Source organism: Glycine soja, chromosome 15 (genome assembly GCF_004193775.1).
Source record: "Glycine soja cultivar W05 chromosome 15, ASM419377v2, whole genome shotgun sequence".
NCBI lineage: Eukaryota > Viridiplantae > Streptophyta > Magnoliopsida > Fabales > Fabaceae > Glycine > Glycine soja.
In genome coordinates this window covers 3,406,838-3,423,526 of record NC_041016.1, presented here as the reverse complement: position 1 = coordinate 3,423,526, position 16,689 = coordinate 3,406,838, and the positions used below count along the sequence as shown (strand labels likewise).

Genomic DNA, 16,689 nt, shown 5'->3' with positions numbered 1-16,689 from the left:
CATAAAAAATAATGAATATTTTTTATCTTACATTTATATAAAATTAAAAATGAATATTAAATACAGTAAATAAAAATAAATCTTAAAAATATATAATATAAATATGAGATTTAATTTTAACAAACCTAAATTAATCAAACCAAACAAATACAGTTAAATATGAGATTTAATTTTAACAAACCTAAATTACTCCAACTCACAAAATGAAACACCCAAAAACAGAAGGCAGCCGTGTTCAGTGACTGCAAAAATACTACTAGCAAAGTAGCAATAGAATTTTGCAGTTCCACTAATTCAGTGCAGTTCCCTTTGGTGTCGGCTATATATGGACTAAAGGAAATGGATTGTCTAGGGATAAAAAAATTAAATATGTTTTTTATTTTTGGTTATTATAAATTTATTTTTTAATTTTAGTGTTATAAGTTAATATTTTTTGAATTTTGGTTTTTCTAAATTGTTTTATAATCTTTATAAATTTATATTTTTTCAATTTTAATTTCTTTAATGCTATGTTTGGTTGGAGAATAAATAAAAAGAAAAAAATAAAAATTACAAAACATTTTCTTTTGTTTGGCTGAAGAGAAAATAAAAGAAACAGATAAGGAATTTGACTTCTAAAAATAAAATTTGAAAATTTTCTTTTCTTCCAACCAAATGGACCATAAGATTCTAATCATTTGATTTATAGTTCCTATAATTCATGTTTATATGAATTAAAATTTTAAAAAAATATAAATTAAAAAGAAATAAAATATCACAAATTTACAAAAATAAAACATTAACTTACCTGAACTAAAATCATATTTAAGAAAAAACAAAAAAGAAAAGGCATAAAAGAAGTGAAGAAGGTTATAGCAGTTAATCTAGATCTGACGCGTGCGATCGAACGGTGAGAAGTTGGAATGGAGTGGGGCCATGGTAGAGTGGCAACTCCCTCACAACACAACGGTCTGGCTCACTTGCCTCGCTCGCTCACTCACTCAGTCATCTTCTCTTTCTCTCTCTAAATCCTCACTTTTCTTCCTTGCGGCCTCACTCTCTGCGTTCATCCCTGTTTGGTGCGGTGGGAGTTTTTGGTCTTTTCGCTGCCCCCCATCATCAAACGGTCCCTCTCCATCCACGTCATCTACGTCTTCTTCGTACCCTCCCCACCTTCCTTTCTTCCTCTCCCTCTTCTCACTATATAACTATTTTTTCACACCCTCCCCCCTTTCCTTAGGGTTTCCAAAAGCCATTCTCCAATTTCGCACTGCGCATCCCTTCCATGTCTCCTTCCACTTCCTCGTCTTCTCCTCAATTCCTTCTTCCACTCTTCTTCTCACGCGATTGAGGTATTCCCATATTCCCCTTCTGAATCTCCTCGCTTCCGATTATTTCACATATTCCGTGATTTTTTATTCTAAATTCGATTTTTTTTTTTAAATGTGTTTGTGGTTTCACTGTTGTTATAACTGTTGTTGTTGTTATTGTTTTGAGGATGTTGAGATTGGTTTCTAGTTTTGTTTTTGAATTTGTGGTGTTGCGTTTGTTAGGGTTTTGATTGAGATTTGTTCCGCGGGGGGTTCGACTTTTTTGAAATTGGGTCCGTGAACGCGTTTTTTTTTTTTTTTGCGGCAGTTTGTGGTGTTATGTTTCATGGCAATTGAGAAGAACAGCTTTAAGGCGTCCAGGCTTGATTCCGAGTGTTCTCCTCGAAGTAGGGAAAGTATGTCCAGTGACGAAGAGGTGATTCGGCGGCGTAACTCTGCCGTGGAATCCGACGACGATGATGAGTTTGATGATGCTGATTCTGGGGCGGGGTCTGATGATTTTGATTTGCTGGAATTGGGTGAGACTGGGGCGGAGTTTTGCCAGATTGGGAACCAGACTTGCAGCATTCCGTTGGAACTGTACGATCTTGCTGGCCTTGAAGATGTACTGTCCGTGGATGTGTGGAATGACTGCTTGAGTGAGGAGGAGAGGTTTGAACTTGCTAAGTATCTTCCTGACATGGATCAAGAGACTTTTGTTCAGACCTTGAAGGAGGTTTTCACTGGTTGTAACTTGCATTTTGAGAGTCCCATTAAGAAGTTGTTTGACATGCTGAAGGGTGGTCTGTGTGAGCCGAGAGTTGCACTTTACAAGGAGGGCTTGAGTTCTTTTCAGAAGCGACAGCACTATCATCTGTTGAGGAAGCATCAGAACAACATGGTTAGCAATCTTTGTCAGATAAGAGATGCTTGGCTTAACTGTAGGGGATACAGTATTGAAGAAAGGCTGCGTGTCCTGAACATTATGAGAAGTCAAAAGAGTTTGATGTATGAGAAGGAAGATTTGGAAGTTGATTCTTCAGATGAGGAGTCCGGTGAAGGTATATGGAGCAGGAAGAACAAGGATAGGAAAATTTCACAGAAAACGGGGCGCTATCCTTTCCATGGGGTGGGTCCTGGTTTAGATATCCATTCACGAGGACGATCAGTGGTTAGGGAGCAAGAGAAGTATGGGAAGCAAAATCCTAAAGGCATACTCAAGTTGGCTGGTTCAAAGCCACCTTCAGTAAAGGACCCAACTGGTCGCTCGTCTTCTGTCTACCATGCTTTGGATGTGAATCCTGGGCTAAATGGTTCAACTTCTGCTCTTTCTCAACAGAATAAGTCGGTGGGATATGATTCAGGGTCAATGCACAGGATGAGGGATCAGCTGTGGAATGGTGATAACGAGGAAATGTCATATGGAGTCCATCAAGATCGGAATTTATCACGTAGCAACCTGATGGACAAATCTAGTTTTCGGAAAATGGGAAAGAGGAATGACCTTCTGAGAGGTGATGAGATGGATACTGACAATTTGATGGGTCTGTCTCTGTCTTCAAAGACTGATCTACATGGATACACTAGAAATGCAAACCAATCTTCTGATATGAAAATTTTCCCGGCAAAGCCATTTTCTAAGAAAGGTTTGTATGAATATTCTAGAAATTCTAAGTATCTAGAAAATGTTCAACAATTTGTTGGTAGTGATCAGGCTAAGCCTAGAGTGAGGAGTTCACAGTTATCACTTAAAGGCACTATGGTGGACTCAGCAGATTACGATGAACTTTTCTATAGCAATGAAACACCAGGACAGGAATTTGGTATGGATTCTTCATTTAAATATGATGATTGGTATCGAAAGGGCAAGAAATGGAAGGCAGGGAGAGAGTCTCCGGATCTCAGTTACACTCCTTATAGATCTTCCTCGCCACAGGTTAGTGACAGACTTCTATCCTCTGACTTCAGGGCAAAATCATTGCAGGAGAAGATAAGAGGGACTTCTATGCAGAATGGAGAAAAAGATCCAATGCCTTTGAGGGGTAGTCATATGCTTTTAAGAGGTGAAGAAACTGAATCAGACTCATCAGAACAGTTGGGTGATGATGATGATAACACTCCTTTGTTACAGGGCAAATATGCTTACTTGATGGGTACTGCTGCTGGTTCTCGCACAAAATTGTTGAAGTCTCACCTAGATCCCAAGAAGGCCAAATTTGTTTCAGATTTGAAGCCACATGTAATAACACAATCCAAAAAGAAGGGTGGCTTTGCAGAGCGGGGGCAAATGCATGGTGTAGAAAATTACCTTTCAAAAGTAAAGCAGAAGGGTGAAATACGCAATGGTGGTCCTTTTCAGAAACAGGCTGGTAAATTTATTGAAGAAATCTATCCCTCTGGATCAGATATGATTGATGATGCTGATGATGATTGGAGACAGGTATACAAGACAGGCAAGAATGGCCGAATACGAGGGGATCCTATTGAAAGGTTAGACATGCCCTCATCAAATGCATACACGGCTGAGCGAAAGAAGAAAGGGAGAACTGACCTTGATCATTCCATTCTGAGGTCTAAATATTTGCATGATTATGCTGGTGATGAGGACAACTCACTTGAAAGAAGACGGTTGGTTGTGGATAATAATGAAGTTGGACAAAGTAGGCATGGGAGGAAAGGACAGAAATATGTTTCTGCATACAAGGGTGATCAAAATGAGAGATCTGAGGCACCAATGCTTGGTTGCAACTCTGCAACGAAGAAGCGAAAAATGAAGGATGAGGTAGTAGACATTGGTGGAAGAGATGAAGATGGCAATCTTTTGTCAAACACCCTGACAAATGATTTGACTTATTCAAAAAGAAAGTCGAAGAAAAAGATAGAGGCTGGGATGGTTAGTTCAGAAATGGATAATTCTGAATTACGTCTTAATGATATGGGGACAGCAGATATAGAACTGGAAACCAAGCCACAGAAAAAGACATTCACTTTGATCACACCAACAGTTCATACTGGATTTTCATTTTCTATTATACATCTTCTTTCAGCAGTCCGCATGGCAATGATTAGTCCACATGCAGAAGACGATTTAGAAATGGGGAAACCTAGAGAAGAGCTGAACAAAGCACAGGAAGGCACTACTACAAATGGTGATCTTTCTAACAGCAAGACGGATGCCAACTGTGAGTCTGCTGACCATCCGAACATGCCTTCTCTTACTGTTCAGGAGATTGTTAATCGTGTGAGATCAAACCCTGGTGATCCTTGCATTCTTGAGACACAAGAGCCACTGCAGGATTTGATCAGAGGTGTTCTGAAGATATTTTCTTCCAAAACAGCACCCTTGGGAGCAAAGGGTTGGAAGGTACTAGCAGTTTATGAAAAATCCACCAGAAGTTGGTCATGGACTGGCCCAGTTATTCATAATTCACCTGACCATGATACTATTGAGGAGGTGACATCTCCTGAAGCTTGGGGTCTTCCTCATAAGATGCTTGTCAAGTTGGTTGATTCCTTTGCCAATTGGTTGAAATGTGGTCAGGAAACTCTTCAACAAATAGGAAGTCTTCCTGCTCCGCCTTTGGAATTGATGCAAGTCAACCTTGATGAGAAGGAAAGGTTTAGGGATCTGAGGGCTCAGAAGAGTCTTAACACCATAAGACCTAGCTCAGAGGAAGTGAGGACTTATTTTAGGAAGGAGGAGGTTCTCAGGTACTCAATTCCTGACAGAGCCTTTTCATATACTGCAGCTGATGGTAAAAAATCTATTGTGGCACCCTTGAGAAGATGTGGTGGTAAGCCAACATCAAAAGCCCGAGACCATTTTATGTTGAAACGTGATCGACCACCACATGTTACAATTCTTTGTCTTGTAAGAGATGCTGCAGCTAGATTACCTGGAAGTATTGGCACTAGAGCAGATGTTTGTACTTTAATTCGAGATTCTCAATATATTGTTGAAGATGTTTCTGATGCACAAATTAACCAAGTAGTTAGTGGAGCCTTGGATAGATTGCATTATGAACGTGATCCTTGTGTACAATTTGATGGGGAAAGGAAACTGTGGGTTTACTTGCATAGAGAAAGAGAAGAAGAAGATTTTGAGGATGATGGCACTTCATCCACAAAGAAATGGAAGAGGCAGAAAAAGGATGCTGCAGATCAATCTGATCAAGGAACAGTAACTGTTGCCTGTCCTGGAACTGGGGAGCAAAGCGGATATGATTTGTGCTCAGATCTCAATGTGGATCCACCACCATGCATTGATGATGATAAGGGAATGGAACCTTTGCCTACTGATACAAGGCCAAATGCAGAGGCACATGTTGACGTCAATCGTGCTTCTGAAGAAGGCAATGCTTGTGACGGTAATTCAATGGCTTGGGAGGCTCTTGATTTAAATCCTACTCGAGAGTTATGCCAAGAAAATTCAACAAATGAAGATTTGGATGATGAATCCTTTGGGAGAGAAAGGCCCGTTGGACTATTAAGTGCAAGCTTGTTGTGAAGAATTCTACAGGTAGTTATTTACCTCATTTTGGTATTATTTTGATTGTATATTGCTCGTTTTTCCGTTTGGCTACTTGTTATCTAAAATCTCATAACACATTTGTTTATGGCACAATGGCACTAATTATTTCAAAGACAGACCTTAGAGAAGTTTGCTTGGTTTTTTTTAATATTCTATTGTTCCTATCGATTAATTTCCTTCTGCTGTGTTTTACTTGAAAGGAAATTATAGCAATGGAGCATCTATTAATACTTATGCAATATATACATCTTTCTGTAGGTTTTTGGTCCATGGGCACTCGAGTTCGGTCATGCTGGTTGTAGCTGTGCCACAACAGTACCTTTGTATATTGATTGATTTGATCTCGAAGAATAGAATAGAATGTGATCTTGTTGAAGATTGTAGAATTTGGTTAGGTTAGCTGGATGTTTTAACGGCTTTACATCCCATAAATAATACCTTTTGGGTTGAAATTTCTAATGATCTATAGCCTTCTTGAGCGATGTGGCGTTGTTGTATTGCATCGCAAAATTCTTATTTTATCTGTAGATAGATATGGTTCAATTAAGACAATGATGACAGTACATCCAATAAATCTGTTCACCCAAATGAACAGGACAACATAATAATTACACTCAGAAGGAAAACAGAAGACGTTATTGGTCAATTGCTTGATTCATTTTTTTATTTTGCTTGGATGATCTAGTCTTGAGAACAATGTTTGACAAATGGAACCAGAGCTATACATGTAGTTTGGAATGAGCTATCCATTTACTTGTAAAAAAAATTGATACCGTACAAATGACGAAGGAGAGATGACGGGATAAATTGATTCTGCTTTAGGTTGCGCACAAATATGGTCGAGAAAAGGAAAAAAAAAAAAACTTACAATGAATTAATGTAACTATTTATTTACTTATCATTATTAACGATATATCGTTAAATTTTTTAACATTCTTTGAACATTTAAATTTTTCTCATGTATGAGTTTCTTAATATTTTATTTAATTTATTGTAATTTAAATCAATATACTTTTGTTATTTATTTAAAAATAACTACAGAAATTGTTTAAAATTAAAATTTTGAAGGTAAAAAAATGTAAAATAAAAATTAATATAAGAAGATTATATGAAGCAATAAATTGAGAATTTTCAAAATAAAGTTTAGAAAAATGTCTTGACAATTTAATTTTTTTTTTTTAATATCCTATATGAACATTACATTTTTGGTTTAATTTCCAATACGGTTCATCAATTACCCATGACATTATTTTTCAAAATACGCTAATTTAGAGAACCACAAGTAAATTAGCTCCTGTCTTACCAACTTCTCAATAATCTTTTTATATACGTTGGACTAGGGAAGTCGATAAGCCCCCTTTTACATTTTTTATTTATTTTACTCTTCGAGTTTTATTATAAAATTCAATCAACTAATTCATGATAATTAAAAAATTAATTCAGTTACAAATATTAAATTTATCTTAAATTAATTATTATTTGTAAAACTACCCTTACGAACAAAACTTACAAACATTCTACAACATACTTTAATTAAAAGTATTTTTGTGAAAAAATAACGCTTAAATATGTTTTTATTTTTATATGTTCATTTTTTTTTGTTGTGAAAAATATATTTTTTTTAATTCATGTAGGTTTTCATTTTTTCAATTTTAAACCTTGTAAAATATTTTGTTCCTAGTTTCTGTAAATTTGTTTTTTCATTTATTTTTTACTCTCGTAAGCAGAAATTAACAAGAATTATCAATGAAAAAATTGAAATATCAAAGAGACTCTATTTAAAAAACACAAACTTGCAAAGACTAAAAAAAAACTTACATAAACAAAAATTAAAATAATGCTAACTTACAAGGACTAAAATTAAAAAAAATAAACTTACAAAAACTAAAAATGAAAAAATACAAACTTACAAGAATCCAAAACATATTTAAATCAAAAAATAATTAATGTGTCATACATTTTAGTTTTTTTTTAAAGGAAGGATGTTATTTTAGTTTAAATTTATTTCTTAATGATATGATTTCATTTGTGTTTTTTTTGTTGCATGTGTACTTGTTTTGTTAATTTTTAAAATTTAAAATGTTTAAACATTTTTTTTATAAATTATGAAAAAAATTGAATTGATTTGTTTATAATTTTTTACTTTTTGATGTTTTGTTTACAATTTTCTTAACAAAAATATTTAAACTACTTTATTATTTGTATTTAGACATATATAAATAATGGATAAAATAGACTTTTACTAAACTGGTATTATAACTATGTAACAAGTTCTTCATATTAATCCTTGAAAGTTAGTAAAATATATCAATTCAAAGACTAAATTGATAAACGTTCAATATTTTAGAAATTACATACATAATTTCATTAGTTTAGGTTAGAGAATGATACTTCAGAAAATAAATTGATGGTTTATTTAAACTAAAGCTACAAAAGCACTTTAAAAATGTGAGAAAAGCTATCTTTTGAGTAAAGTGCCTTCAGTTTGTGTATTACATCCAATCTCAGAAACAATTGTTGAATATCAAAACCAATTGCTACTTATAGTAAAAATAAAAGTTAAATAATGATGTTTTCACGTTCAATGTATGTGAATGTACTATGCAGTTCTTTAAAGAAAAAAAGGAATAAAAAGAAAAACAAAGAACAACAATACAGATTAACAGTGTTAATCAAGTAAATTTAGTTCATTGATTGAACAAGACATATAAATTTTTTGATATTATTTTTTATTTTGACGAATAAAAAAATAATAGCATTAAAAAAAGGAATAATATCAGGATGGTAAAAAATTTCCTAATGTAACCTGGTGTGTAGAGTGTTAGAAAAAACTGTTTTTCTAATAAGAAGCTGCAGCTTTTTCACTCAGACGGCCTTAACATGGGACCCAATTATCAGTATTCCAACCTCGTTCAGTTGTTCCCTTTCCTTACCCTACAACACCCAAGAGAAGAGAATTCTTTCTTCACATGTTACCAGGCTGTATAAACCAAACCCCCCTTCCCTAGCTTTGGCTTTTTGTCTCTTATTCCTGACAAAGCATTATCCAACACCCGTATTTAGGCCAACCACCAAAGCTTCCTTTATCTGATGAAATGAAATGCTTTGGTGGTTCACATCTTTCTTCGTTTGGCTTCTTCCTTTCCTTTCAAACATTATGCGTACTATGTACTGCTTGTCCATGTGCGACAAAGTATCTCATTATTACATTGCAAAACTTCATCGACAAAGTTTTTTCTTCGTTGTCTTCAATGCGAGATAATCCCTTGTGGACATGGCAACGTCAAAAATTAGTTTGGAATACCCTAATTTTATTAATAAAACACCTCCAAAATCATATATTATGTAGTACGTACCAATCTCAGATGACATCAATAATATAGGTTACTGTAGAAAAGGGTAACCTTTTACATATTCCGGCCTCGCATACAGATTAGCCCTTTTTCCTCTATTTTTCAAAATTTAAAAATAAAATAAAATAAATGAATATATCATTTTATGGACTTACATCTGAACAATTATGCTATTTACAGAATTTTGACTGTCCCTAGTTAATAGCAGTAAGAGGAACTCTGGAATCTCTCACTGATTGAGCGGCTTCATATGCCCCGATATGTTTAACATCGCCGTTTGCTTGTTTTGGAGATCTTGCATCCCAGAATGACTTCAACAATTCCTCAAATGATGGGGTTCTTAGTTCTTCTATGGATGAAACACTAGATAAATTGAAGAGTCTCTTTCTTGGTGTTGAACAAGATGGTTCGTCGACCTGTATGTCATGGTAATTTATTTAAATAACATAAAAAAACTAGAGTCCGGTAACCAGTGAATATTTTGTACATAGTTGGTGCCTTAAGTAAGTCTCTTTCTTACCATGTATTCGTTGAGAAGACATTTCCCTGCATTTTCGGTTATCTCTACAATACTGTGGTAATGACCACCCTTCAGTTCTCTCAAATCACCACAGCACGGAATGATCATAGAGTTCAGATTCCCACAAGCTTCATGATCAAGTTGCAACGAATCTGCATTTTGTTTTAACTTGTCAGATGACATTCATGGTATTACCTACCTAGACAACAATGATGATGCATAGATATAACACAATACTGACAATCAATGGATGAGTTAATATCCTTGTTTGCTGTTCCGGCATCTTCAAGTGTAGTTGATACAGCACTGGAGAATCGGGCACGTAGGGCATGATTAGCTTCCTTTCCTCCCCTGGCCATACATAGCAAAAGTTAAAAAAAAAAAAAAAAAGGTTGACAAAATGTATTGTCTTTCAACTGTTTTCATCTTATTAAGGAATACAAAACCTACCTAACTATAGTATCCACAGAAGCAGCATTTCTCTTCTCCAAACTAAGCAAAGACTCTTGAGCTTTTCTCCATTGTTGTGAACCTACTTTTGCCTTGTTGAGGCTGCAGTTTGTTCAGTACAGCAGTTGGTAAGTAGAAGAGAATATATTGGAGACAAAATAAGCATTGTTCTCGCTCATACATACCAGATTTGAAGAACCTCCACAAGGTCTCTCTTCCCAGATTCTACAGCGGAAGTATCCTCATGATAGTTGGATTCTGTTTTTTCCATGTGAACTCTCCATTCTGCCTTGACAGAAGAAGTAGAATCCTGCATGGTTAATGCTTCTTGCCGCAGTTTACTGGTTCTACAATTTGCACTTTCTCGAAGATCATTGACTGCCATTTGAACCTGATAAATATCAAAAGCAATGTTATGTTCAAGTACTCATTGACAACATTATAAGTAAACTTAGCAGGTTAAAAACAAATCTTACCAACTGTTTCTTTCTAGCATTAGAACTTGCTAGCATTTCTGCCACTTTCTCCAGTAGTTGTTTTTCTTCATAGGCAGTACACTCCTTCACCCAGTAAAGAATGAGGAGAGCATCAAAGGTTAGAAAAAAAAAACAAGTGCAAAAAATTTCTGATCATGATTTATGTAATTCTCAGAAAAGGCACTACTGCAATCACCTCAAACTTCTTCTCAAGTTCACACAATTTCTGATCATTGACCAATTGTGCTTCTTCTACAATTTGGGTCAGACTGGATGCATGCCTGTCTATTGTCTCAAAAAAGTTCACTGTTATTTTAGATACTGCCCGTGTAGTCTCCACTGCTCTGGCATGTGCCTGAATGGAAAAAAATAAACATAAATTTCAGGATCTCTAACACAGAAGTTCAGTAAATAAACTAAAATAACGGACCTCTCTTTGTTGATGAGCATAAGCTGTTAAATTGGCCTCTTGCTTGTGGAGACTACTTTGAAGATCATTTAGTAACGAATCAGCTTCTAAGGCAATTCCTTTAAAAAGCTGAAGCACGTAAATTAAGTTAAATGGAGCCAGAAATCTTAAGTAGAATCAGCTGAGTAGAATCGGCTTCAGGGTAATAGACCACTTACATCCTCCAAGGCAGATGAATGCTTGGCTACTTCAGATTTCAAGTCATCATAAGTTAACTGGTTATTTACTTTAAGCTCCTCAGCTAAATCATCCAGAGCTTTGATACCAGAACCATACATGTTTTTCAACTTTCCTACCCGTTGTCTAAGATCTTCAGTAGCCTTCAGAATCATACCAAAATGAGTAGTAGTTCATAAATCTGAAAAGTGAAGTTTAATAAATACAATTGCATCCTTTGTTAACCCACCTCTGCTTTCGTTGATACAAAAGACTGCATATCCTCCTCCATGTCCTTCAGTTGCTGCTCTTGATGCATTACTGAAGCTGAAACTGTCTTGTGCAGCACTTCAAGTTGTTGAGCTAACTGAGACTGGAATTTCTGGATAAGTATTCTGTTTCCTTCTTCAATTTTATCCTTCCGCTCTAAAGGTTGGAAAAGGCAATTTATGGGAAATTTCAACCCTGATGTTAGTTAGAGGGATGTGCTTCTCCAGTTTTAGAAAACCACTAGAGAATCATACTTACCAATTTTAGAAAAGAGGTTTGACACATCTGATGCAGCATTCTCAAGCTCCGCTCGCAGTTCAATTGCACGCTCCACAAGTGCTTTCTCTGGAAAAGGTATAGAAAATTTGTTGAAAATAGAAGATCGGAAGTATAATGTTTTGCACATGTAAAAATATTCAATCAACCCAGAACCCTTATACTATCACCAAAGGCATGAGACGAGTAGCATTTGAACCAACCCAGAAAATGTATTTAATAGGGAATACACAAATGGAACAATTACAGATGACTAACCAGATTTTAGGAGATTTAATATCAAAAATTCCTTTTCCTTAATTGTTGCATTTGCTTGTTTGTGCCTTTCCTCAAGATCAAACAATGACTGCTCAGTTTCTTCTAGACTTTTCTGAAAATACAGATGTCAGGTGTAAGTTTATGTTAGGATATAAACAGTTAAATTCCTGAAAGGATCAAAAGTCCAGAACGAAAGAATGAAGCAGTTAAGCATGGCCACTTTTACCTCAGTTTTTTCAAGTTTAACACTCAATTCATCGGTCAAAAGTTGCTGAGAATTGTAGAGTTCTTGAAGCTCCACCAGTTGCTACACACATATGGCCAGTCATTGTTTCAATAGCCAAGAATCAATGATCATAATAAATATGGGAGTACAATTAATAACAAAATATACCTTATCCTTAGACTCTGCTTCTAGTTCCATGCGTTCTATCTTTTCAGTCATGGCCTAGAGAAAATAGTAAAAATTTAAGATTAGGAATGTTACCAAAATTAAAACAGTATTCTATTTTATATTAAAACACTTATGAGGAAACCTTCTTCTCTGCTTCTTCATGAAGGTAGCGATCACGTGGTATATAGATCCCATTCTTCTCTCTTGCTGCATACACCTCTGTAACATAAATAGAAAAGTACTACATTTCAGCACTGAACCATCAAGGAGTGTGAGAAAGTGAGAAAGAAGTAACCAACATACTATTTTTCTCTCTATTTAGAGAAAAAAAGAGCACAAAGGAAAAAATAAAGGGACGGAAACTACATTAATATGGGAACAGTCAACAACCTTGCTTTAGTCTGTCAATTTCTGAATACAAATCCTTAATCATTGCAGATTTCATCATTTTCTGATTAATCTGAAAAAATAAGCAACTTTAAACTATTAGATATGCTCTGCTGCCTGATAAAAGGAGCAAAAGGTTGATCAAAATAAAGGAGCAACTATAAAAGTCACCTCTGGTTTGTTCTTGATATTTTTGGCACGGTGTGCATAATCCAAGGTACTAAGGGTTTCTTCCAGACAGTGAATGGAAGGGGATATTGTGGCAATAATGCACGTTTTGGTTTTACCACCCAAAGAATCCCTCAACAATCTGGTTAATTTGCTATCTCTGATATAATAATAAGATATATCTTAATAATAAAATCACTCAGAAAATAATAATAAAAAAATGAAATTGAGAATTGACAAGAAAAGTTGCAGTTACTCATACCTATATGGAACATGACCTGAGTGCTCAACTAGAGCATTAATCACTCGTCCAAGTGTAAGCAAGCTTTTATTTATCTCCCCAGCCTCCCTTGCTCTACCCTGCAAGTGCCAAGTATTTTCTTCTTCTTAGTGAAGCTCTAAAGCTATGATTTTTTTTCCAGACAAATGTGACAGAACTAGGCAGAGATGATGCCAGCAATGAAAAGGACTAAATAGACAACGCCCAAATGGTAATTCAATTTCTGAAATGTGAAGGGATTAACACAAATTTTGGCATTATCAATATTCCTACAGCCTGACTACAATAAGTTATCGGCCATGATTGAAGTATTGTCAAATTTTACCATTTAAATGCATGTGGCAACTCAAATCTAATCATTTGTACCTCTCTTGCACCAGAACGTGAAATATTCTCAGAGCCTGCGAGGTCCACAAGATTTAGCTTCCCACATTTAATCATTTCCTCACCCTCTGGAGTGCATTCCTTAATATGAATTGTGATAGAAAATATGGAGTGAGAACGGCTGCTTTGTTTGTTAAGAAGAGTCTCAGCTGTACGCCTCTTTGCAGAACCTTTTTCTAATATCTTGTAAATTTCATTTGCTGTGCAAACAATCTCTTCTTCCAAACCCCTGACAAAAACACCCCCCTTCCCATCCTCCATTAGAGCAATAGGTTTCCTAGACTTATCATCTATAAATTTTGAAGTCTCCTCAGGGGCCAAAAGATCTGTTATTTCCTCATTGTAAAGCTCTAGAAACGTTACTTTCATGTTATACTCAGCATTCTGAGCTTCCAATATATCAAAAATCTGCTTCACAGCTCTTGGGATGACACCAGCATCACTCGGAAATTCGCCATTCTGCAGAATCAAGAAGCAAAGAAAAAAATAGATTTCAATAAAAAGCAATAGGAAAACACCATAAGGAGCCTATGAGGTGACACGAATAACCTTCTTTCTTGCACCTCCTTCCATGGTGTATGTCTTCCCTGTCCCGGTCTGTCCATACGCAAAAATAGTGCAGTTATAGCCCTCAAGCACTTCGTACACAATGGGAGACACTGCCTGATCATACAGTTCTTTCTGTTGAGAGTTAGGACCAAACACCTACGCCAAAACAAACCAAAATCAGCATAATCACACAGGATAATTTTATTCCGATAACAAGGATAAAAGAAAAACGTGTAAGGTCTTCCTTATCAATATCATGATTACGAGAGTAGGTACATAATAATGTGATAATAATTAAAGAACTTCATATTCAAAATTTAATTCCCGAACGTTGTTATCTCTGGAAATCTGATCGCACATTTAATGAATTTTCTCTCTCCTAACTCGAGTCTTCAGTTCATCGGAATAATGTTTTCCTCAATTTTACCATCCCGCAACAATTCAAGTATTCAAAACTCCAAACAATTTCTTCTTTAAAAAAAAAAAAAAAGAAGCAAGAAGCAGAGAACCTTGTCAAATGCGAAGGTTCTATCGATCTGTTTGTTGGCGATATTCTGAACAGCTGAAACCTCTCTTCTACCTTCGTTACACGAAATCACAACCGGCGTGTGCAGCCTCGTTTCATCTTCATTCAGTGGCCTGCAAAGACGACACCGAACTTTTTCTCAGTTTGGGAGCGGTGAAGCATTAAAATTTAAAACAATCTAAATGACCGAGTCAGCGACGAGTTAGAGCGAGTCAAACTCACCTGCACCTCACGAGGACCTGCACATTGACGCCTTTGTCCTTGTCATACTTGCTGTGACTGTTGGAATTCGAATCCGCAGATCGCAGATCTCGCACCGGCTTATCGCTGGAGCGCGGAGTCTGCGACGGCGACACCGGCACCATTCCTCCACCTAATCTTCTCTGCGTTGCCTCCATTGCGGTTCCACTTTCTAAATCGGTTCGGCGAATCGCGATCACTCTCGGTACGATCAGCGTGATGGAAGAGTGAAAGTGTGAAGAACAATGAAATGTGCGGATCGAGAAGGAAGGAAGAATCGGGTGTGAAACTGAAATCGGAACTTACAGTGTGCCGGCCTTGGCCTTCTAGTGTGTTCTGTTTCAAACGGAACTTCACGTGATAAATCGTCAAGTCAAAGACTCTACTCACTGCACACAAACCAATTGCTTTAAGATTATATTAGCAGAGGGAGTGGCGAGCTGAAAGGAACAAAAAAAGTGGTGCAATTAGACAAAAGTAAACCGTTACGGAGCGTTTGAAATTACGTGAGCAGGAAAAGGGTGAGGATGACGGCGTCTGCGTGGAACGTTTCTCGTATCATATCATCCGACCGTTATAAAGAAGACAAGCTACGTCAATAGAAAAATCATTTCACAACCCAAGAGCCAAGCCAACAATGCGCTCTATCTTTCGCTTATTTCAACTCTAATTTTTTTTTTAAGTGCGCTTAGATTGGGTAATAGAAATACTTTTAGAAGAAGTGGGTCCTTAATCACTGTTTTAGAAGAAGTAGGTGTTTCCTTCTTCGCTTATTGCGTGGTATTATTATTATGATGATGATTCAAAGAATTGGAAAATTCTACAAAAAAGGGGAGGGATTAAGGGTTCCTATCACTGAGGAGGAATGCATGCCCCAAGGACCCACTGCAAAATTTAATTTGTTGCTTGCTAGAAAATTACTCGGGAGATATTTGTTATTCTATTTGTGTCTTATTATAAGATATGGTTGATTAATTTATGTTTATTAATTTAATTATTAACATTAAATTTGTGTATAACTATAATATTTTTTCAATTTTATTTTTAATTCTTTAGGAAATCTATTCATCTTCTCTCATCTTTATAAAAGAGAGAAAGAGATAATTCAAAATATATTAATAAAAAAACTAAATAATTCATAAGATAATTGAAATGAAATTTAATAAAAACAGATAAATTTTTTTCACAAATTATTGTTCAATTAAAAATTATTTCAGAAATTATAGGAATATAATGTATGTGTGTTTTTATTCGTTTAAACTTTCACTCTCACTTTTCATTTTTCAAAGTACTTTCAATGTGAATTTATATGTCTAGCTATTAAACCAAAATTAACACATATTCAAACACACCTATAGAAGATAAAAACACGAAATCTTTGAAGTATATATCTCTCTCGATCGAGATTCCGTGGACTTGAGATGGTGCATAATTAAGTGACCGATAATGTCCAAATCTTCCTCGTTCCTGTCTTTCTCAATAGAGAACATAATAAAAGTATGCAAAGTTGGTGTCTAATTGGGGTGGAAAATTGTGTGTAAAGTTTTTTTTTTTAATTAATATGTTAGAGAAAGCACTAGGATGAAAGGGAGTAGGAAGTTTGGTGGCTCAGAAAAGAAAAGACAGAGTGGGGTTTAGCATGGTAGTATACTTATAGAAGTTACCCCACTTGATAAAGAATGAGGCACATGCCAGTTGGTTTGTATGATTCCA

General features: G+C 35.7%; 2 protein-coding genes across 4 annotated transcripts; one reads left to right on the top strand and one right to left on the bottom strand.

Moving 5' to 3' along the window:
* Positions 1-964: 964 nt before the first annotated feature.
* Positions 965-6,466, top strand: LOC114387977. 2 transcript variants are annotated; one of them, XM_028348284.1, is made up of 3 exons: positions 965-1,331; positions 1,618-5,808; positions 6,079-6,466. In XM_028348284.1, exon 2 carries the CDS (start codon positions 1,636-1,638, stop codon positions 5,794-5,796), a length of 4,161 nt encoding a protein of 1,386 aa, XP_028204085.1. In that variant the 5' UTR covers positions 965-1,331; positions 1,618-1,635; the 3' UTR covers positions 5,797-5,808; positions 6,079-6,466. The 2 variants fall into 2 exon arrangements, with proteins under 2 accessions (XP_028204085.1, XP_028204086.1); XM_028348285.1 differs by having other exon boundaries at positions 1,533-5,808.
* A 2,644-nt stretch (positions 6,467-9,110) lies between these two features.
* LOC114388188 (kinesin-like protein KIN-5D) lies at positions 9,111-15,585 on the bottom strand. 2 transcript variants are annotated; one of them, XM_028348529.1, is made up of 23 exons: positions 15,483-15,585; positions 14,959-15,365; positions 14,720-14,849; positions 14,211-14,366; positions 13,644-14,120; positions 13,260-13,357; positions 13,001-13,157; positions 12,833-12,902; positions 12,585-12,661; positions 12,443-12,496; positions 12,275-12,355; positions 12,049-12,160; positions 11,773-11,859; positions 11,495-11,670; positions 11,247-11,408; positions 11,050-11,157; positions 10,816-10,974; positions 10,620-10,703; positions 10,329-10,534; positions 10,144-10,245; positions 9,935-10,044; positions 9,694-9,845; positions 9,111-9,589 (listed from the first exon to the last, which is right to left on the bottom strand). In XM_028348529.1, exons 2-23 carry the CDS (start codon positions 15,132-15,134, stop codon positions 9,368-9,370), a joined length of 3,156 nt encoding a protein of 1,051 aa, XP_028204330.1. In that variant the 5' UTR covers positions 15,135-15,365; positions 15,483-15,585; the 3' UTR covers positions 9,111-9,367. The 2 variants fall into 2 exon arrangements, with proteins under 2 accessions (XP_028204330.1, XP_028204331.1); XM_028348530.1 differs by lacking the exon at positions 15,483-15,585 and having other exon boundaries at positions 14,959-15,389.
* Between the last annotated feature and the right edge of the window lie 1,104 nt (positions 15,586-16,689).

What these genes read in the sequence shown, in the direction of transcription:
- LOC114387977 (XM_028348284.1), top strand. Translation starts at nt 1,636, where the DNA reads ATGGCAATTGAGAAGAACAGCTTTAAGGCGTCCAGGCTTGATTCCGAG.
- LOC114388188 (XM_028348529.1), bottom strand. Translation starts at nt 15,134, where the DNA reads ATGGAGGCAACGCAGAGAAGATTAGGTGGAGGAATGGTGCCGGTGTCG. An exon ending in ATGAAGAAGCAGAGAAGAAG is followed by an intron (nt 12,497 to 12,584) that starts GTTTCCTCATAA and finishes TATTTTCTCTAG; the next exon opens with GCCATGACTGAAAAGATAGA. An exon ending in TATTAACTCATCCATTGATT is followed by an intron (nt 9,846 to 9,934) that starts GTCAGTATTGTG and finishes AACAAAATGCAG; the next exon opens with ATTCGTTGCAACTTGATCAT.